This window comes from Strongyloides ratti (assembly GCF_001040885.1).
Source record: "Strongyloides ratti genome assembly S_ratti_ED321, chromosome : 2".
NCBI lineage: Eukaryota > Metazoa > Nematoda > Chromadorea > Rhabditida > Strongyloididae > Strongyloides > Strongyloides ratti.
In genome coordinates this window covers 9615183-9637232 of record NC_037308.1, presented here as the reverse complement: position 1 = coordinate 9637232, position 22050 = coordinate 9615183, and the positions used below count along the sequence as shown (strand labels likewise).

The 22050-nt window shown below is 22.1% G+C and overlaps 7 protein-coding genes across 7 annotated transcripts; 4 read left to right on the top strand and 3 right to left on the bottom strand.

The window, feature by feature from the left end:
* Positions 1 to 75: 75 nt before the first annotated feature.
* SRAE_2000305800 (Peptidase M1, membrane alanine aminopeptidase, N-terminal domain-containing protein) lies at positions 76 to 3093 on the bottom strand (the record flags this gene model as incomplete). Its single annotated transcript, XM_024654206.1, has 2 exons — positions 76 to 1032; positions 1372 to 3093. The coding sequence occupies 2 exons, from the start codon at positions 3091 to 3093 to the stop codon at positions 76 to 78; spliced, it is 2679 nt and encodes an 892-aa protein (XP_024507601.1).
* Positions 3094 to 3977: 884 nt separating this feature from the next.
* On the bottom strand, positions 3978 to 4991 carry SRAE_2000305700 (Neurotransmitter-gated ion-channel ligand-binding domain-containing protein; the record flags this gene model as incomplete). Its single annotated transcript, XM_024654205.1, has 3 exons — positions 3978 to 4634; positions 4698 to 4799; positions 4845 to 4991. 3 exons carry the CDS (start codon positions 4989 to 4991, stop codon positions 3978 to 3980), a joined length of 906 nt encoding a protein of 301 aa, XP_024507600.1.
* A 986-nt stretch (positions 4992 to 5977) lies between these two features.
* Positions 5978 to 11458, bottom strand: SRAE_2000305600 (WD40 repeat and NACHT nucleoside triphosphatase domain and Quinoprotein amine dehydrogenase, beta chain-like domain and Quinonprotein alcohol dehydrogenase-like superfamily domain and WD40/YVTN repeat-like-containing domain and WD40-repeat-containing domain and P-loop containing nucleoside triphosphate hydrolase domain-containing protein; the record flags this gene model as incomplete). Its single annotated transcript, XM_024654204.1, has 3 exons — positions 5978 to 6109; positions 6159 to 11003; positions 11048 to 11458. The coding sequence occupies 3 exons, from the start codon at positions 11456 to 11458 to the stop codon at positions 5978 to 5980; spliced, it is 5388 nt and encodes a 1795-aa protein (XP_024507599.1).
* Positions 11459 to 12731: 1273 nt separating this feature from the next.
* On the top strand, positions 12732 to 14909 carry SRAE_2000305500 (Domain of unknown function DUF23 domain-containing protein; the record flags this gene model as incomplete). Its single annotated transcript, XM_024654203.1, has 1 exon — positions 12732 to 14909. The coding sequence occupies one exon, from the start codon at positions 12732 to 12734 to the stop codon at positions 14907 to 14909; it is 2178 nt and encodes a 725-aa protein (XP_024507598.1).
* A 136-nt stretch (positions 14910 to 15045) lies between these two features.
* On the top strand, positions 15046 to 16426 carry SRAE_2000305400 (Reduced folate carrier family and Major facilitator superfamily domain, general substrate transporter-containing protein; the record flags this gene model as incomplete). Its single annotated transcript, XM_024654202.1, has 3 exons — positions 15046 to 15180; positions 15240 to 15939; positions 16005 to 16426. 3 exons carry the CDS (start codon positions 15046 to 15048, stop codon positions 16424 to 16426), a joined length of 1257 nt encoding a protein of 418 aa, XP_024507597.1.
* A 918-nt stretch (positions 16427 to 17344) lies between these two features.
* On the top strand, positions 17345 to 20494 carry SRAE_2000305300 (CTL-like protein 2; the record flags this gene model as incomplete). Its single annotated transcript, XM_024654201.1, has 5 exons — positions 17345 to 17378; positions 17504 to 17549; positions 18334 to 18407; positions 18458 to 20028; positions 20075 to 20494. 5 exons carry the CDS (start codon positions 17345 to 17347, stop codon positions 20492 to 20494), a joined length of 2145 nt encoding a protein of 714 aa, XP_024507596.1.
* Positions 20495 to 20997: 503 nt separating this feature from the next.
* Positions 20998 to 21921, top strand: SRAE_2000305200 (Hypothetical protein; the record flags this gene model as incomplete). The annotated part of the gene is made up of 1 exon (XM_024654200.1): positions 20998 to 21921. The coding sequence occupies one exon, from the start codon at positions 20998 to 21000 to the stop codon at positions 21919 to 21921; it is 924 nt and encodes a 307-aa protein (XP_024507595.1).
* Positions 21922 to 22050: the final 129 nt, after the last annotated feature.

Below are 22050 nucleotides of genomic sequence, written 5' to 3'. Positions count from 1 at the left end.
TATGAATATTTCTGTATTTTAATAAAAAAAAATGTACAGTAATTATGTGTTTTGTTTATACAAAAAAGAAAATTATTATTTTGAAAAAGTCATTCTAACAACATCTATTTTTTCACACTTGTTTTTCCATATCAATTTACATGCACTTGAACTGGAAGATGTTTTATGCAAACAACAATTACATTCTTGAGATATAACTTCATCTCTGTAATCCCTAGTTGAAAAAGTGCCTTCCCTATTTTTTTTAGATATAATCTTAAAAAATTGTTTCCATGTCTCTTTTTCAATATTTTTTTCACTATTACTGTTAAAAACCAATTTGTTATTCAATAGTCCCCAACAAAAATCATTAAATGTTCTTTCAATAGTTTCTTTTCCAACTCCATCACAATCTGGTGTGCAAGAGGCAATAGATTTATAAATTGGGGCGTTATATAATATTCTAGCATATAAAGCATTTGTAGGATCTCCAAAAATATATGATACATTATCATCTATATTAACAATACTATCAATTGTTGATTTAGCTGTATATTTTTTGTTTTTTTCAGCAATAAATTGTATTGGTAAATCAAAATTTGTCCAATTATTATTTGTTATTGGTTTAATTGTTATAGCATTATTATTTGTTGATATCATTAAAGTTGAGTAACCGGATTTTTGGAAAAATTGATTAATTAAATTTTGTGCTTGTTTAGATTGTGTTACTTCTAATATCTCTTCAGACATCTCTTCTAAATTAATAGTTTTCCATAGATGTTTATATGTTAATGATGTTAAAAGTTTTCCTAGAAAATGTTTTCCACCAAATGTTTTAGATAACATATGGAATACTAATGGTGCTTTATTAGAACATTTGACACTAATATCAGAGATATCTTTAATATCACGAAGGAGAAGTTCATTATCAAATCCAGAGTCTTCATTACGCATTGAACGTGTTTTTGCTTCAAGATATCTATCAATTATTTTCATATTTACTGTTGGTAATTTTGATGATATTGTCCATTCTAAATAGTTTAATAAACCATCCTAAAAAAAGTTATTTATTAAAATAAATGATAAATAATATGTTGTAAATGTCATAAAATTGTAAAATATTTGATTGACTATTAAAATAAACTTATGAAAATGAAAACAAAATATTATATATGAAATTTTAAAGACTCCTAATATTATTTTATATAAATAAGTGCAGTATTATTATTAAATTATAAGTGTATATTATAAAGTAGTAATAGGTCATATTGATAAATCTGTTTTAAAAATCATCATAATCTGTGTAATATATAAATATATATAATTGTGATAAGTAATAATTTTAATATATTACTTATTATTAATATGCTTATTATATTAAATTAAATTTACCTGAATACATAGTTCATTACTCTTTTCACTAGAAATAAAATTTCCAATCCATTGTTGAATGATGGCTTTAATTAAAAATGTATGTGTTTGATAATATTTTGAATATTCAAGACTAGCTTCTTTAACAATTATAAAACCTGGTGATGATAAAACATCATAATTAATGGATGTTGCTAATATAGTTAATTTTGATAATGGATATTTAGAGTTTGTTAAAGATTCCATCTCATCAATAACAGTACGAACTTCCTGGAAAAGCCAATTAAAATCTTTTTTTTTGATATGTTGAGCTGTTATTAATTCAATTTCTGGATTAGATGTTTTATCAAAAAGATTTTGTGTATCTTTAAATATTGAAAAAGCTATTTGGTTAGCTGATATTGAACCAATTGTTTGGAATGTATATTTTTTATACTGACCATCATCTTCATCAATTGTTGAAACACTATTTAATGGGAAATTACTTCTAACATCATATTCAGCACTTGTAGTTATAGTTAATGTTGTTGGAATTTTTATTTGTAATCTATCATAAGAGGGAAACATCATTCTAGCATTTTTAACACCAAAGTTTGAAGATAATATCAAACTTGATGTTCCTTTTTGCCAACGGCGTGGTGATTGTATATTAACAACATTTGATCTTTGTTCAATATATGAAGTAAATTTGGTAATTCTAATAAAAACACTTCTTTCTGCTGAAAGCTGAGAAGAAAGATGTAAGATCAACATATCATTTGTCATGAGGCGTGTTATACTATGAAGGCATATAAATTGTTTATTTTTGCAGTCATATATTTCAATATCAGAAGGATAGATATAGTTGATGGTACTACCAATATTTATAAAAAGAGTGTTAGTTGTGTTCAATATTTTGATTTGAGATGTCATGCTACCTGTTACTTTTAATGGAAAAGTAAGACTTTTTATAGTTAATTCAAGATTAAATTCATTTGGAATGAATGTTGATGAAATTTCTGATACTGATGGGTATTCTTTTTTTGATTGTGATGATGTATCAGGACATTGTGAAGACTCAAAAGGCATCTCACATTGATCATTTATAATTTCTGGTTTTAATGTAGTTTGTCCTTCAGTTGGTATTGTTACTGTACTTGCTGGGGTAGTTATTGGCACATTAGTAGTGGTTGGAACTTCGATAGTTGTTGTGGTAGTTGTAGTAGTAGTTGTTGTACTGGTAGTAGTAGTAGTGGTAGAACTTGTTGTTGTTGTTGGTTCTGTTGTAGTTACAAGTTCTGTTGTAGTTACTATAGGTTGATCTGTAGTTGTTGGAGTTTCAGTTGTTTTTGGTGATGGAGTTATAGGTTCACTGGTTAATGGAATCTTAGTAGTAGTAGTAGTAGTAGTAGTAGTTGGTAAAGAAGAAGTTGTGATATTTAAAATTTCTGTATCAATATTTGAAGCTATTGTTGTTGGAACGGTAGATGATTTAGTTTTAACTGTTGCAGCTATCTCATTAACTAATTCTTCTTCATTTTCTTCCAATTTATTTATAATATCATTAATATTAGGTATTAATACTTGAGTTGTTGGTGCATTATCAAAAATTACTGAATTTTGTTGCGCTAATTCATTTTCTTCATGATGTTGTAGAGCAAATCGTAAAATAATTAAAGATAATAAAACAAAAATGCCAACAACTGTTGCAGCAAATATAACAGAATTTCTAGATCTCTTTTGTTCTTTCCTTTCTGAGATCATATTGTATAAGAAATAATGAAATAGGAAAAAAAAAAATTGATAGGAGAAATAAAAATGTATCTAAAGATAACTGCGGCTTGTTAATAGATAAAAAGAATAAATGAATAATTGGTTTAGTAAATCACAAATTACAAGTTGTATAAAAATAATTGGTATTAATAAATGTAATTGTTAACAACTTTTGATAAATAACTGAGCGCGTAAGTATATATTAAAAGTAAAGAGTAATAATTCTTACTAATTATATTCAGTTATTTAAATATATAAATATATGTGAATATAAATGAAATCACTTAAATATTAAATATAGCTCCAACTCCACCTTAAATATTTGGAATGTCCTCATTAGTATCAACATTGCTTTATCTTCTATACAACTCTGCCCATCAGTATTTGAAATGTTGAGTTATTATAGCTTTTCGGTAATCTACAACATTTTTGCCAGAAACGGGTTAAGTTCTAAGATGGCATAACTTACGGTAAAAATAAAAATTGTTAGATAATATAACGGCTGGTCACTATCAACAAATAGTTTAATTTCTCGTATATTAGCAAGCAGATGCGCAAACTTTTGATTAAGTGTGGAACAATTGCATTTTTGATAAAAAAAAATGTGCCGCAATGTTGTTAAAGGATGAAACTGACTAAAGATATGATGAAGTGGAGAACAATAGATTTCTATTTTTTTTTATGTCTGCCAGAAATAGATATATCTATAACTTTTGTTCAACAGATTTGTGACATACTCAATAAGTGAGAAGATGATTAACTATCAACTATTTGAAAACAGATATGATTTTATATTTAGCCAGAAAGACAAGATTATATAATTTATTTATTTTTTTTTATCTATACATTTTTATTATATTATTATTGTTGTTTATTTATACATGATGATAAACTCGGCGTATATTTAATAAAAAGCAAGCAATTAATTGATCAAAATCTTCATTTAAAAATTGTTCTTTAACTTTAAATGTATGTATTTGATCAACTAGGCATCTTGGCCAATTTTCATTACTACATGGAACAGTACCATCAAGTATTGGATCAGAATCCCATGAAATATTAAAATATGGTGAATTTTTTATAAAACTTCCAATTTCCATTTGGCAAACAGCTTTATCATTAGTTTTTTGATTATTAGCAAAATTAGGTAGTTCATATATTGAATTAGCACATAACATTTGTAAAGGATTAACACCAGAATGTGAAAAAGTAAGATGAATACAGGGGATATCTATTGTCATTTTTGTGTGTATTGATAATGTACCATTTTTATTGATCATAAAAAATGAATTAGTCATTGGATTTCTATGAATCCTAAGAAATAAAGCATTTTTTATGACAACATTTGATAAAGGAAAATCTTTATCTTCAATTATAAATTTTTGATTAAATATATCTTTCTCATCATTAATAAAATCATATTGTGGAATATATTTCTTTCCAAATAATAAAAATTTATATACCTCATGTAACCAGAATGTTATTTCAATTCTTTGTGATGATAATGATTCATCTATTCTAAGTAATTGGATCTAAAAATTAAATATATTATTACTTCTTTTGATCTTTTATATCTTAATATATTATTAATATACCTTAACAGAAACATTATTTTGGATAGTTGGATTAGCCAGAAGCCTTTTAATTTCACTACTCCCATATATTTCATTTTTAAGAGAACGAGAATTAATCTTTTTCTGAAATATGAGATATAATTAAGAAGGCAATTAAAAATACCATACATCATATCTTCCTGATCCTTCTTCTATTAATGAATCTTTACTTAACTCATCGAAAAAATTATCACCAATGACAATAAAATTTAATAATAATAAAAATAATAATAAATAACATAAAATTTTGTTAATATAAACACTTTTATGTTCCATTTTTTTTATTAAAAATAAAATAAAAGTATTTTTAATACTAATATTATTAAATGTTTGTTAGGCAAAATAGTAAAAAGAATAAATGTGATAAAGAATGATTGGCACTTAATTTATATATAAAATTATTTGATTACATTAAATAAATATATATAAAAATATACATAAATTATATTTATTTTAATTTTTATTACAATCATTAAAAAAAAAATATTTTGATGAGTAATTCTTTAAACTTCAATATTACTAATCAAATGTTGAAAGAACATTAATATTAACTATGGATTATATATATATTTCTTGTCAAAGAAGTAATAAATAATACTTTTTGCTTTTAACATATTTATATAAAATAGATAAAATGACACTATATTATAATTTTTTTTTTCTTACTATTTAATTTATTATTAATTTAAAAAGTTGTACTTGATCATTAATCATTATTATATATTTTCAATTCAAAAAAGAAAATTTAAGATTTTAAAAATAATTCTTTTGAAAATAATTAATTTTGTGGTGTAATAGTGAGATACTATAAATTTTCATTTAAATTGACAAAAAAAGTTTATTTATTTTTAATAATAAAATATTTATTAATTTTAATTTAAATCTTATCTTTTTTTTTTAAAAAAACTTTTATGATGACTTTACTGACAATATATTGTTTTAATAATCTTAATAATTTAAAGAAATATTTAGATTAGTTTAAAAAACACATTTATATTTTAAGATATTAAAGTATCAATCAAAAATGTTTAATTATACTCAAAATATATTATAAATAAAATAACAAATAATAATAATACTTTACTTTGATGTAAAAATATTTTAAAAAGCTTATTTTTATGAAAAAGTTGATTGAAAATGTATTAATTTATCATTAAACTTTTTTATTTGATGATATAATTTAGTGTAAAGATTATTGAGTTAAGTATTTGATAGATTTTTATCACTTGATGTTGAGGTTTTATGTTTAATTCTAAATTATTTTATTGTATTGAACATACCGCTGATCCTTTATGTTTTTGTGTTGATATACCACGTTTAAATTTGGCAGCTGCTATTGATAAAGCACCTAAATTAGATATATTAAGATATATATCATCACTTGATGGTTCAACCTAAAATAATAAATAATTATTTTAATATATTTTTTTTAATATATCTTACAGTTAATCCTAGGTGATTTAATAAATGTTTTCTACTTGGTAGAGATACTAATGTTTTTCGAATTCCTGGATAAACAAAATCATCACAAATAACAGCAACTAAAACAGATCCATCTAATCCACCAATTACAATTTGTTCACCTTTAATATCAGACTTGATATCAACAATCTTTGCATGAGGTTTTAATATACCAATTAATTTGCCATCAGATACTCTGTAACATCTTAAATTTTTATGACCAGTATGATAATAAAGGACATGTTGTCCTGATGAAGAAAAACATGCAAAAATGTCATTGACACCTTCTTGAACATTTCCAATTAATGTTCTTAATATATTACCTGTTTTCATATCAATAATAGCTAAACTTCCCTTATTTGGAGCATACAAACCAAGTTTACCATCTAATGTTGAAATATTAGAATATTGAGGTAATAGCCTTATAATTTTTTTAGTTTTCCAATTCCAAATTGTTCCTTTTGAATCATTTTCCATAACTATTAATAAATTATTATTTGATTTTAATGTTTCTATATCATATACAACAATATCTCTTTGCATTTTTTTAGTATATTTTGGTTTAAATTTTGATTTTACAACACCCTCAAAAACATCAACTATTTGTATTAAATCATAACCTTTTGATAAACTTATTAAGGCAAATTTTTTTTCATCTTTAAAAATGACAACATTTTTAAAATTTCTACAATTCCATTCATAGGTATAATGTAATGATAAATCATCAATTTTATATACTAAAATTCTGGCAATTTTTTGTTCTGATGTATCTAGATGTTTAGATATTACTCCAATCATACTTTCATAATAAAAAAATAAAATTTGAAATACTTGATTTACATGAGTTCTATTTTTTACACTTTGTGTTTTCATTTCCCAAATAAGAAGATTATCATTTTCTATTGAAACTACAATTTTTCCATCACTAGATATTAAAGAATGTGTAACAACTGCTCCAGTTGGATTAGTTACTAATGATGTTATAAAACGATGATTTCTAATATCCCAAACTCCAACATATTTTCTAGTTTGTGCTATAGCAATATTACCTTTTTGTGAGGCAATATGAATTTTTTCAACAGGTTGATCCATATTAAAAATATAAAATGATTTTTCAAAAATATTTTCCATATTCCAAATTTTTATTGTTCTATCAAGTGAGGATGATATAATTAAATTTTGTGAATGTACAATCATTTGTTTTAAGTTTAATATTCTTCCAAAATGAGCATCTATTGTTCTTATTAAAGTTGATGTATCCATTTTCCATACATATAATGAATTCCTTACAGCAGCCACAAAAATACTATCATTTGATGTAAAAGTCATTACAGATGTTGTGTGCATTGGTTTTACGGGAATATTTCGTATACCTGATGGCAATTTTAAATAAACATTTGACTTATCAAAATATTTTTGATGTAAAATAAATCCATCGATCATTATAATACAAATCCAATCTAGTTGCATACCATTAACTTTTTTATTTGGTCTAGACCAATAAACTATATCATTTGGTCGATCTTCTAAATTATCTTCAATAACACCATCAATTATATATTTATTATTATCATTAGATAATTTGATATATACAATCATGTAATCACAATCTGTATTAAAATTTTTATCAGTTGTATCAACTTTTTGTATACAACATGCACCATTTGTAAATTTATTATCAAAAAAAACTAATGCTGAGGTAATTTGAAATTCTTCAATTTTATTATTATTAATTTTTGAACAAAGTTTAATTTCCCAATCATCTTTATCTCCACTCCAAAAAATAAAAGCATTATTTTGTTCATTTTGATAAAACATATTTAAAAGTTTACAATCATCAAAACGTTCAATTTGTTTTATTTTTAAACAATGTCCATCAATATCAAGTATTTGATATTGACTATTATTCCATATTAATAAATTATTATGTTCTGTTCCATAAAATTGAATTTTTAATATATCCATTTGTTTATTTATTTTTTCTGGTTCAATAATTATATATTCACCAGTCATTAAACCCATTATTACCACTTGATTATTATTTGTATATGCAGCAATATATTTACCATCATATGAGGTAGAAATTCCAAAAAAAATACCTTCAATATTTGGATTGATTGTTCTTGCAAGATCTCCAGTTTCAGTATCCCATACAATAATTTGATTAGATGCTGATACAAGCATCTTCCTATTTGTTATAATATCTAATCCAAAAACAGCAAAAGGATGTTCTTCAAGAGAATATTTTAATGGTCCACCAGGTGAATGAAATGAATGATGAACAGGAAGGAAACAATTAAATTTTGTTGATTCTAAATCACAACCAATAAGTAAATTATTTATATATTGATTATTTGGTACTAATGGTAATAATCTTCCTAATAATTCAAATGACAACATATATGGATGTCTACTAATTAAACTAGCTGACAATCTTAATGCATCAGCAACAAGTGCCAGTTGTCTTATTAATTCACGATTTTCTTCATTAATATTAGCCTTAAATTTTGTTATTGCATCTTCATAATCAGCTATAACAGCCTGAAGGGGAAATGATGCAACTTTTGCTTGAAGAAAATCAAAATTAAATAAACAAATATTCATTAAATCTTGAAATCTTGAAGATTTTAATAAATGATAAGGAAGTTCATTTAATTTTCTATTATTATATCTTTTTATTTTTCCTTCTTTATCATAAAAAACATTTGGTTGAAGGGGTACTTTTCTATCTGCTAAACCTTCTTTTTCAAATAAACCAAATCTTTGTTTTTGTAAATCTGTAAATTGAAATGCTTTTTGGACACCACCACCATATATACCAAGAAAGTAGTCAGCCATAGATGAATGAGTTTGTTGTAAATGATTTAAATTTTTAAAATAACGCTCCATAGCAGCGGAACGAAATTGTTCATGGTACCAATTTAGTACTATAATATCATCAGCTGCTCTTTCACTTAAATAACCAGGTAAATCTGCACGAATACGTGACCATAATAATGGTGGTATTCTTCTAATAGGTGGTAAATGATATTGATAAATATCATCTAAAACTTTATCATCAAGTGAAATTAAATCTTCAAGTTCAGAATCAGATAAACCAGACCTTGCAGCAGATATATATGAAAGAGCATGTGAAACTAATAATTTACCATGTTGTGATTCTGTACGATCAAATAATGCATGAATACTACTTTGAACCGATTTAAATAATGTTGTATCTTGTGGTCTTGAATGACTTTTCCATCTTGCTATTGTTGCATATATAAGTTTTACAAATAATGGAAGACTACAATATTGTAAAGCATTACGAACAATTTCCCATTGTCTTTTTGTTAATGTTCTTCCAATAGATTCTAACCATTTTTCTATAACTTTTAAACCTAATTTTACACCTAAAGGTGGAACATTAACATACTGTGAATCAATTTCTACCATTCTCATAATACTTTCTTCAATAATACTTGGTCCATTATTTAATGATACAATTAATTTTACATTTGATGGAAGAAATGTTGGAAACCATAATAATTCATGAGCACCATCTAATTTTGATAATAAATCTAAAGAATCTAAAATAAAAATTAATGGAGAATCATTAGTTGCTAAGGACATCATTTTTTTAAAATGTTGAAATAAAATTGATGGTTCTGTAGGTGATTGTCCAATAAGATTTTTATTATAATTATATGCAATTTGATCACAAATAGAAGTTAATAATGGTGATATACTTGAACTACAAGCACTTGTTCCCAAAAATCGTAATATTATAATAGGTTTTTTATTTGTTGGTTGAAACCAATTTTTAATTTCTGTTGCAATTTTTGCTAATAAAGATGTCTTTCCACAACCATTATCACCTTTAAATATTAATGGATAACAATTATCACTTAAAATATATTTTTTTGAATTTTCTAATTCTTCATCTCTTCCATAAAACATTAAACTATCTGATAAACCATTATGTAAATGTTGTAATATTTCAACAAATAAAGGATTTTTATATTTAGAATGAAGTTGAACAGCCTTCTTTACCATTCCCGTTATTCTACTATAAAAATCATCACAAAATTCTTTTAAATATTCTGAATGAAATTTAGTATCTAAACCTTCTCTTCCAATCCATTCAACAGTACTCCTTCTAATATTATTTGTAGATAATTTTACAGTAACTTGTTCATCTCTTAATGAAGCTAATAATGTTTGTGCTTCAGTATTTACCTCATTATGTATAATATCAATAAATTTTGAAGCAGTATTTGGTAATGAAATATTAATATTTTTTATTGTTCTAATATAACAAAGACAATGATCATTAGGATTATCTGCCTTCAATATACCATTAATTACTTCTCTCTCTGTAACAGACATAAAATAATTATGCATTTCTTCATAGTTAAAATTTCCTCTTTCATAACATATTCTTGCACCTTTTCTAAGTAATGATTGCATTTTTGCTTCTATATTCCACCATGCTTTAGAATCTTGTTCTTGTAATTTTGGTATACGTTTATTATTAAAATTTACCAATATTGAACTTATTGGTTGAAGGGTAAAATGTGATGGTACAGCATTAAGATCTTCTATATACCATACATCTAATATTGATACATCTTCTTGCCTTTCTTTTAATGTTTTTTTTAATATTTCAAATTCTGTTGATAATATTTCTGATGGTATAGGTCGATATCCATATTTTTGACATAAAAATACAACAAAATTTGGTCCTAAAGAAATTTTTTGACAATTTTTTATCTCATTTATACATAATTTTGTTGTCATATGATCATCTGTTGCTTCATCTCTTATTCCCCATCTCATATCAACAACCTAAAATATTTTTTAAATTTATAAAAAAAAAAAACTTATTCTACCTGAAATTCAAGACCATGTATCTCACGACAATATTTTTTTAAATTAGGATAAACTTCCTCCATTAACATATTTCTTTCCAAACTTGTATCTGTAAAAGTACTACTAGTAAAAACTCTAACAATTTTTGATGTTGGTGCTGGTATATTATCAAATATACCTTTATGAACTTTATCATAAATAATTTGTATTTCTTTTTCTTCAAATGTCTCCTGTTGACAAGATTGAGTTGATTTTTCAAGATTTTGTAAAAATAAATCCTGTTCTGCTGTATGATTAATTCCTTTTAAATTATTATTTTTTTTCTTAATTATTTTTCTAGGTGTATTAATTTTTTTTGGTGTAACAATTTTTCTTGGTGTTGTAATTATTTTTGGTACAGTTTTGATTTTTTTAACATTAGTAGTTGACATAATGTTATATATATTTTTTTTTAAAAATATTTCATGAATAGTAATAAATGATAATCTTATTGAATGTGAATAATTTTTAAATATATTCAATATTTTTATAAATTATGCTTTACTTCACTTAGTTATTATAACTACATCTTTAACCAAATTGTTTATTCTTAGTTTAATCATACGTAAAAAAAAATATTATTAATAGGGTAAGTTTTATGTAAAATAATTAAAAAGTATAAGTAAAGGATGTTAAAAGATTTTTTGAATTTTATCAACATAATTTTTTATTACACTTTTTCTTCATTAAAAAATATTTATGCCAATTTCATTAATTTTTTTATACATTTCGATATTTATTTTATTTGATTTTCTGGTGGATTATGAATATGATATCTTAGTTATTTTCTACATCCAACAATTTTTTTTTGCTTATATAGATCAGAATCTTTCGATGTCGGAGATAACTTGAATGACTTTCTTCAAAGTTTACTAAGTATTTTCTTTGAAAAAATTTTATAATTGTTATCACGAAAAAGTCTTTATACAATAATTTTATGATAGCTAATTCAAAAAAAATAAAATATTTTTCATTTTTTTCCTTCATAATTTGAAAAATCTTAAATATATTTTTTCAATAGTGTCACAAGTTAAATATAACATTTTTTTATGCGATTAATACTATTATTCAATTAGTTATCATATTTTTTATACAATTTCTGATTATAGTCATTCCCTTATCAACAATTAGATCAACATATTTTTTAAATTTTTAAGTTTATATAAAGAAATTAATGATCAATATAAAAAAATTTATTAAATATTTTTAAGTATCATTTTAGATTCTTAGGTAAGATAATAAAATAATATTGAAAATTAACCTTTTAATAACTATTTTAAAAAACTATTCTGCCCTAATTTTATAGATAGTCTAAATGTATAAAAATGTAAAAAATTTTATATTAATAAGTAGAAAGATAAAATTAAAATTTATTTGTTTTTTTTTTGTAAACTTTTCTAAATGGGTAGAAAATATTTTATAAATATTTTTTTACTTAATAAATTTCAACGTTTTCTATGTTTTACATATTCATATATTAAATTAATTTTTTTTTACAAAATACTTTTTTTTATATTATATTATTTTATTACTACATATGGATTTTTAAAAATATTATTAATTAAAAATGACTATAAGATTGGTATTTTTGTTATCTATCAAAATTCAACAAATATTAATGATAAAAAATTTTATTTATCAAGAGAAAACATTTTTAGTTATAGTATGAAACATGGATATGATTTGAATATCATTTCTGAGGAAAGTTATTTTGAAACAAAAAAATATTGTCCTCATTATATTTTTGATTTCAAAAAATTTTGTATTTTAAGTGAAATATTAAGATTACCATTATTTTATAATAAATATGATTATGTATTAATTTTAGATGAAAATATGATTGTTCTTGATTATAATATTAAATTAGAATCATTCATACCAAGTAATCCAGATATTCATATACAATTATTCAATAATCCTCAAACATTAGAATTTGAAAATAATGTAGTGTTTTTCAAGCCAACAATATTTACTGTAACTTTTATTGCTAAATTGGCAGATTATTTTTATACAATTAATTCAAATTCCAAATATTTACTTAATATTGACTCTGCTTTTTGGTATTTAATTATTGAAGTTTTTATTAATATATCAAATGATAAAAATGATATAACAAACTTAAATTTATCATATTACTTACAAATATGTATAAATGAAATACGTAATTTTAAAAAAAATCATTCTGATTTTGATGAAAAAATAAAATTCACCTATTTGTCATGTCTTAAAGAAATATTTTTAAATATTTACAATATAAGAAAAAATCAATTTACATCATATAAGTATACCAAATATATTAAAATTAATGAATCATTAATGTTAGGTAATTTTTTCAAATATATTAATTTTTTTTCTCCTACACATAGATCAAAAAATTCAGTTAAACAATTAATTGAAAATGAAAATTTTTATAATCAAACAAAATTATACTTTAAATCAAATTTTAAAAAACAAGAAATAAATGAAGATTTTAGAAATATTTCTAATTATCATTACAATATTTATATAAAGTCTGCTTTTATTATATCAAACAAATCTATACGATTAAGTATTATAAAAAATATTGAAGATAAAAATCAATTGTATTATAGATTACCTAATGTATCAAATGAACCAAAAAATTATAATAAAATAAAATTATATTGTCAATCTGGTTCTTGTATTGAAAAAGGACTAAATTTATGTACAACAATTGGATATATTGGTGAAATTTATAATAATAATTTATTATTTCATTTGAAAAATAATAAAAAAATATTTATAACAAAAGATATTTTAAAAATGAGTGATATTGAAGTTCCATTGATTGATTCAAGAATAGATATGAATAATAATGGAAAAATTTTATATAAACATATACTTGGAATATGTGTTCAACCAATATATTTATATTTTGATTACCCTACAATAATACGATTTTTTGAAAATTGGATACTTGAAGGTGTAACAAAATTTTATATATATTATCAAAGTACTTTTGATAAAATTTTTGAAATAATTAATGCATATAAATTAAAATTAAATATAGATATTGAATTAATTGATTGGTCAAAATTACCTTATAATAATGATGATAATCAATTAAATCCTAACACAAAAATATATCGTTTGGAGGCTCAATTGGCAATTTATGATTGTATGCAAAGAGCAAGAAATAATATAAAATATGTTATCTCAACTGATCTTGATGAAATTATATATGTTAGTAAAAATATTGAAAATGGAAATTTAATATCATTTTTAGAAAAAGAATCAAAAAAATATCCAAATTCTGCTTTATTTTCTTTTCAATCACGTAGAGGATACCTTCCAATGAATTGGGGTATTGGTAATCCAAAAAATATTAATTTTTCAGTATTTTCAAATTTAATAATGGATGTTGATGTATTTGAAAGACCATTATATCAAAAAAATATTTATCGCCCAGAACGTGTAATATCATATCAAATTCATTTGATTAGATCTCTTGAATTTAATCCATTAACTAATAAGAAATACTCATTTACTTTAATACCATCATCATCAGCTTTTATATTTCATTTACGTAGATATAAAGATTACTATACTTATAATACAAAACAAGTTAAAAGTACAATATTAAAAAGAAAATCACAACAATGGGATAAAAATTTTAAAAATAGATTTAAGAAGTTAAATTTTACAAACAATGGTTGGTTAACTAATATACATTATATAGGTTTGGAGTTAGAAAATTGTCGAAAACGTGTAGCTAGAACAATGGGACAGATTATTTGTCAAAGTATAGAAGTTTGTGAAAAAAAATTGAAAGTGATTAATGATTATAGATTGATAAAAGCGAATAATTCTTGGATTATCATTTAATTTTATCGTTATCTTTTTCTTTTAGTTTATTTATTTGTATGCTTGACATTATTGTTATCTTATATAACTGATATTATAGTACAATTTAAATGTATTAATAAATAATTTATTTTACAATATTTGATTTATTTTAATAATGAAATGGTATATTATTACGGCTTTTCTTTTAACAAGTTATGGTTTTTTAAAAGAATTTAGACCAACAGAACCATATTTATATGATTATGAAATACATGTACAAAATTTATCTGATAGTGATTTAAATAATAAAGTTTGTTTATTAATTTGTTTTTATTATATATATTTTTTTTAAATCAAATTCTTATATAGATATATCCATGGTCAACATATAGTTATATGATTTTTTTGATACCAGTATTTTTTTTTACTGATGTATTATTATACAAAGTAGTACTTGCACTAGAAAGTATATGTTTTATTGTTACATGGGCTCTTATTATTTTTGAAAAATCTGTAGCATCACAAGTATTGATGCAAATATTTTATGGAGGTGCCACAGCAACTGAAATTGCCTACTTCTCATATATCTATGCATATTATGATGAAAAATATTATAGAAAACTTACAATTGGATCAAGAGTTTCATTAAATTTTGGTAAATGTGTTAGTTATTTTTTTGCTCAATTAATTATTCAAAATAACTCATCTGGATATAGTATTTTAAATTATACCTCACTAGGAAGTTTAATACTAGCATTTATTTTTGTTATATTTCTTCCAAATATTGACTGGAAGAAGTTACGTATTGAAATTGAAAAAACTAATAAAGATATATATATTGAATCATATAAAGATTATGCTCTATTTAAAATAAAATCAATATGGAAATCAACTAAACAACTATTTAATAATCAATCAATTTATGTTTGGTCTTTGTGGTGGATTCTATCAACATGTGGAAATTTTCAGATTGGTAATTATATACAACCTTTATGGGCATCTGCAACAGACTACTCCACATCAAAATCTAATTATAATGGTCTTATTGAAGCAATTTGTCCCTTACTATGTATGTTATTTTTTTCTAATTAATTTTAATTTTTTTTTTCTTTAAATAATTATAAATTTTTTTAGCTATCATTACAATCTTCATAACTCAATGGATAATCAGTTATAAAAAATATTTATCATTAGTATCTATTTTCTTAGCTGCTGGAATAAGCTTTGTTTCACTACTTATAATGTCATATTCAACATCAATTTTTGTAATGTATGCACTATATTTAATTTATAGAGTTATATATCAGGCAATGATAACAGTATCACAATATGAAATATCAATGGCTACAGATCCATCAAATCTAGGATTTACCTTTGGTGTAAATACATTTTTTTCTCTTGTTCTCCAAAGTTTGTTAACATTTATTGTTGCTGATAAAACAGTATTAGGTCTTCCAATAAGAAAACAATTTATGATATATGCTTATTATCATCTTTTTATTTTTATATTGCTTATATTATATATTTTATATAAAATTATAAAGAAAAAAAAATGATTACATATATTGTTTATAATTAAAAATGTAACATTTTATTATGTCATATTTTCTTTTTTAAAATAAATTTTTATCAAACTATCTATTTTTTAAAAATATTTCTTAAATTATATTGAATTATAAAAGTATTCATTTTAAAAAATAATTACATTTTTGATTATTTTAATTGTCTTTAGCTAATTCAATTAATAGTTTAATGCTCCAATGGAAATTCAGGACATTTCATTATAATTTTTTTTTTAATTTACTTCTATGTATAAAATTTATTATAAAGTTATAAAACTTGTCTGTATATTAAATTATTAATTTATAATATATTGTATACATATATAATAGTCTACATTAGTTAACATTTTAATATAATTTAAAGCAAGATAATTCTTTTTTAATATCCATAGATATTTTAAAATAATAAAGAACATAATTAATATTATATTTAATCAATTTATTCCATGTAATTCTATAAAAAGAATTTATATTTTCTCTATATTAGTTTATTTACTTTTTAAATACAGGTGAGTAATATTAATAAATATTTTTTAAAAAAAAGTTTTAAGATATTTTATAAAAATTATAATTTACAACTCAATTTTTTTTAAAAAAAAAACCAGAAAAATGTTATACAAATGTATGATATTTAAAAAATTACTTTTTTTTTTTATTTGTAGTCATTTTAATATGATCTTACAAGTCGTTACTTTTATTTCGAGGTCACTCTATTATTTTACCTCTTTTCTCATAACAAGTTAATAATATCTACTTTTAGTTTAAATCTAAAAAGTACATGTATGTTATATCAATAATATTGTATATTCTTATATGTAATCAAAACATATTATATTAATTTATTACTAAATTTTTGATCTTCATAATTTTGTAAAAGATACATTTACTTTTAACATTCCATCTAATGTAGGTATGACCAAAGTGAACATTGAAAGTATAAATAAAGGTATGTTAAATAAAAAAATTTTTTTATTATTCATTACTTTATATATTATATTAATTGATTAGTAAAATTTTATTTAATTAATTAAAGTTTTTATTATAATTGGTTACCTTTTTTTTTTTTTCTAGATGATGGCGCATTACCTAGAAGAAATTTTATGAATAGTGTAAAAAGGTTTGTTTTTATTTTTAAAATATCAAAAAAAAAATAATATTTAAATTTTTATTACATTCTATATTTATATATATTATATCATATATCTATTTCTTTTCTTCTTTTTATTATTATAAATATATCGTGTATTAAAAAAAAAAAAAAAACATTTTAAATGTCATATTTTGACGTAAAGAAGCTTTACTAATTTTAATGTATCTTATTTATGTTTTGTTATTTTCAAAATCTATTGAAGTTTGTATGCAAATTACATAACAAAATATAAATACTAAGAAAAATAACTATATTATTTTTTTATATTTTAAAGAAAAATATATTATTATTGTTATTTTTATAATCAAGAAGTGTGGAGTATGACGTCTGAAAGTGTTCCCACAACCAGTGATGCGCATTTAACTAATAAAAGTTGTCCTCTTATTTCTACCATTTCATCAGACAAATATTTATTCAATAAAAATTTAGTACAAATAAATTTATCGAAACCTTTTATACATCTTAATACACCTAGAAATAAAAAAAGACGCTTAGTAGCTATAAATAAACATGACATAGGACCCTTAGATCTTTATCAAATGGATAATAGACACCTACTGAAGAATAAAAATAATAAAATTTTATCAAACAACCAATGTCATTTTGATATTGAAATGTCTTGTTATAATAATAATACTAGTGAAGAATTAAGTGATGACAATGATATTGATAATATATTATTGAATGAAAAAAATAAAAGAAAAAATTTTAAATCTTTAGAAGTTACTAATTTTTTATCCTCACATAATAGGAGATGTACAAATGTCTTTTTTTTAATATTACTAATAATATTTATTGGTGGTTGGATTTTTATATCATATGAAGGTTTAGTTTATCTTTAATATTATATTTAATAATTTTAATTTTTTTTTTAGCTTTAAAAACGGCTGATCCTAATAGAGTTATCCATCCAACTGATTCTAATGGAAGATTATGTGGTGTTGATAAACCTGGTTTTTATAATTTTTCAAACAAACCATATGTATTATATTTTGATTTGACAAAATGTATATCATGGATTACATTTTTATCTGGATGTCCAACTAAACAAGTATGTGTTGAGAATTGTCCAAATAAATATTTTAGTTATTTAGAACTTCAAGGATCTAATACATTATTAAAAAAACAATTAAATGATATGATTTGTGTTGATGATAATATGAAAAATGAAATAACATCATTTAATATATTAAAACAATATGTACAAATGGGATATTGTACAGCATATACTGTTAAAAGTGTTCCATGGCTTGGAAGATGTATACCACAAATTTTTGTAAATGCTATTGATTCTGTTGAAAAGTTACAATCATCTAATGGAAGTTTAGATAAATTAATAAGTAATCTTGGAAATGGTAATGGACAGGTACCATCAGATATGGAGTTAGCTAATACAACAAATATATGGAATCAAGTTAAATCAAATCAAGGTATTGTTGCAAAAATTATTTCTGATATTACTGTTACATGGTGGCAGATTATTGTATTTTTAATAGTTGGTGCCATAATTTCTCTTTTATATATTATTATATTACGTATTATTGGTGGAATGATTATATGGTTAACTATATTTATTGTTTTTGTTATTCTTGGTACTGGTAGTGGTTATTGTTGGTATAGATATAAAATTTTAAAAGATATTGGAGCTATTGATGATTATTCATTTCAACCAAATATAGATTTATATTTTAAAATGCCTACAACATGGATGGTTATAGCAATTACTATTAGTATTATATTTGGAATATTTTCATTAATTATGATTATTGTACGACAAAGAATTAGATTAGCATTATTATTAATAGAAGAGACAAGTAAAGCAATTGGAAAAGTTACATCAGTAATATTATTTCCTATTTTTCCATTTATTTTACATATAGGAATTTTTTGTATATGGGCTACAGTAGCATTATGGATTACTTCTTCTGGTGAACCTAATTGTAGACAAGTTTTAAATAATTCAATAAATAATATTTCTGATTATGGAAATGGACCAAAATGTAATTGTAGTAATGTTGGTAAAGAAATAGATTTAACCTGTAAATATATAAATATTACAAGAAATGAAAATATAGTAATGGGAATGCAGGCATATAATTTATTTGGATTTTTTTGGTTAACATGTTTTATATCATCATTTCATGATATGGTTTTAGCAGGAGTATTTGCATCATATTACTGGGCATATAATAAAAAAAAAGATATACCATTATTTCCACTTTGTAATTCAATTTTTAGAACTATTCGTTTTCATATTGGTTCTTTAGCTATTGGGTCATTACTTATAGCTATTGTAAAATTTATTAAAGTTATACTTGAATGGATACATAGTCGTTTAAAAGGAGCTGAAAATTTTATACTAAGATTTTTATTTAGATGTATGAAAATATTTTTTTGGTTATTAGAAAATTTTTTAAAATTTCTTAACAAAAATGCTTTTATTTTGGTAGGTTTATTTAAAAAAAAAATATTAATAAAAAAAAATTTTATAGATGGCAATATATGGTAAACCATTTTGGACATCAGCAAAAGATGCATTTTCATTACTTGCAAGAAATATAATACGCGTAGTTGTAGTTAATCGTGTTACCTCAATATTACTTTTTATAGGAAAACTTTCTATTACTATATGTTTAGGATTTGTATCATTTCAGTATTTTTCTGGAAATTGGCCTATAGAAAATTTACCAAAATTTTATTTAAATTATTATTTTACACCTGTTATTATAGTTGTTATTGGAACTTACTTTATAGCTGATTTATTTTTTGATATTTATGAAGTTGGTGTTAATACAATATTTATGTGTTTTCTTCAAGATTGTGAAATAAATGATGGAAGTATTGATAAACCATATTATATGAATAAAAATTTAAGAAAAATATTAGGAAAATACAATAAGGAAGAAAATTAATTTAATTTTTTTTTAATAGAATTGTAAGCCAATTAATATATATTAATCATAACAATTATAATTTTTATAAATAAATTTTTTTTTCTTTAAGTCATAAAAAAAATATATATATATATAATTCATTAAATATTTTTTTTTTTTACAGATACAATATTTTGAATTCTCACATAATAAATAAAAAAACAAAATAATTTCTTATGTTTATACATTGAAATTTCCATTTTTATTGTCATTCCATAAAAATGATTAGATTGTACATTTTTTTTCTAATATTATGGCCTTTTTCTATATTATTATTTGGTGATGTTGGGATAGCTACAAAGTTAAATTTTTATGATAATAATATATTATCAAATTGTTTGGTTCAACTTGAAAAACAACCTGAATCATTGGAACAATATGATTATTTGATGGAGTTTTATATAACATATTTTACATTCTCATCAAAATATCTTTATAAAATTAAAAATGAAACAAAAAGTGATAATTTAAAAGAATATTTTATGAAAGTAAAACAACAATTCTTTGGTAGTCATAAAAATGATAATTTAATTGATTCATTGGATCCAAAAAGTTTTGAAATAAATAGTAAAAAATTATCAACTAAATTATTTAATGGGGAACTATCAACAGATCAATCTTCATATTTAATAGAAATAATTCAATTAATTCATAAATTATTATCACCATATTTAAAAAAAGATGAAAAAAATTATATTTATGATTATCAAATGGAAAGATATGTAGAGAATTTTTTTAAAAAACTTTCTGATATCGGTGTAATAAAAAGAATAGTACAGGAGAAGACTTTTTTATATAATGTCAATCAAAATAAAAAAGTTATGGCTAACTATACAACTATTTATAATGAAAAAATGGGGAAAGTTAAAGTTTACCATAATATAATAAAAAAATGTTTTAATCAAAAAAATATAACAAAAATATGTAGAAGTAAATTTAAAGATATCAAAGATATTTACAATAATTATTTAATTATTTTTAAGAATATGTCTAAGTTTAATAATATTAATGATTTAAGAAATAAATTTATTGATGATATTGCTTTCAATTTTAGAAAACATATTTCTCAAATTGAAGGTTTAGGTAATACATCATTAAATGAACTTTATACATTTTCTGCATTTGATCATTTGGAGTATGTTCTTAAAATTGTTGAAAGAGACTGGAATACAATAATGAATTTTTATGATACAAAAATTGAACAAAAAGAATTATTTAAAGTTGAGGAGCTTTTTAAACTTGATAAAGATATTCTTAATACATGTTATAAATATTCTCTACATCCATACTCACCTAATGATATTATTATATTTAAGAAAAAAGAATTAAAAATAGAACCAACACCTTTATATAATTATCTTGATAAATATTTTTTTAAAAATACAAAGAATATAAGACAAAATTAATTTAAATATTAGTTATTATTCTAAACAAAAACAACTTTATAGCATATTTTTAATATGCTAAAATTTTTTTAAAATAAACTTCTTCTATAAAAATAATATATATTCATTGACTAATATTTATAATTTTTT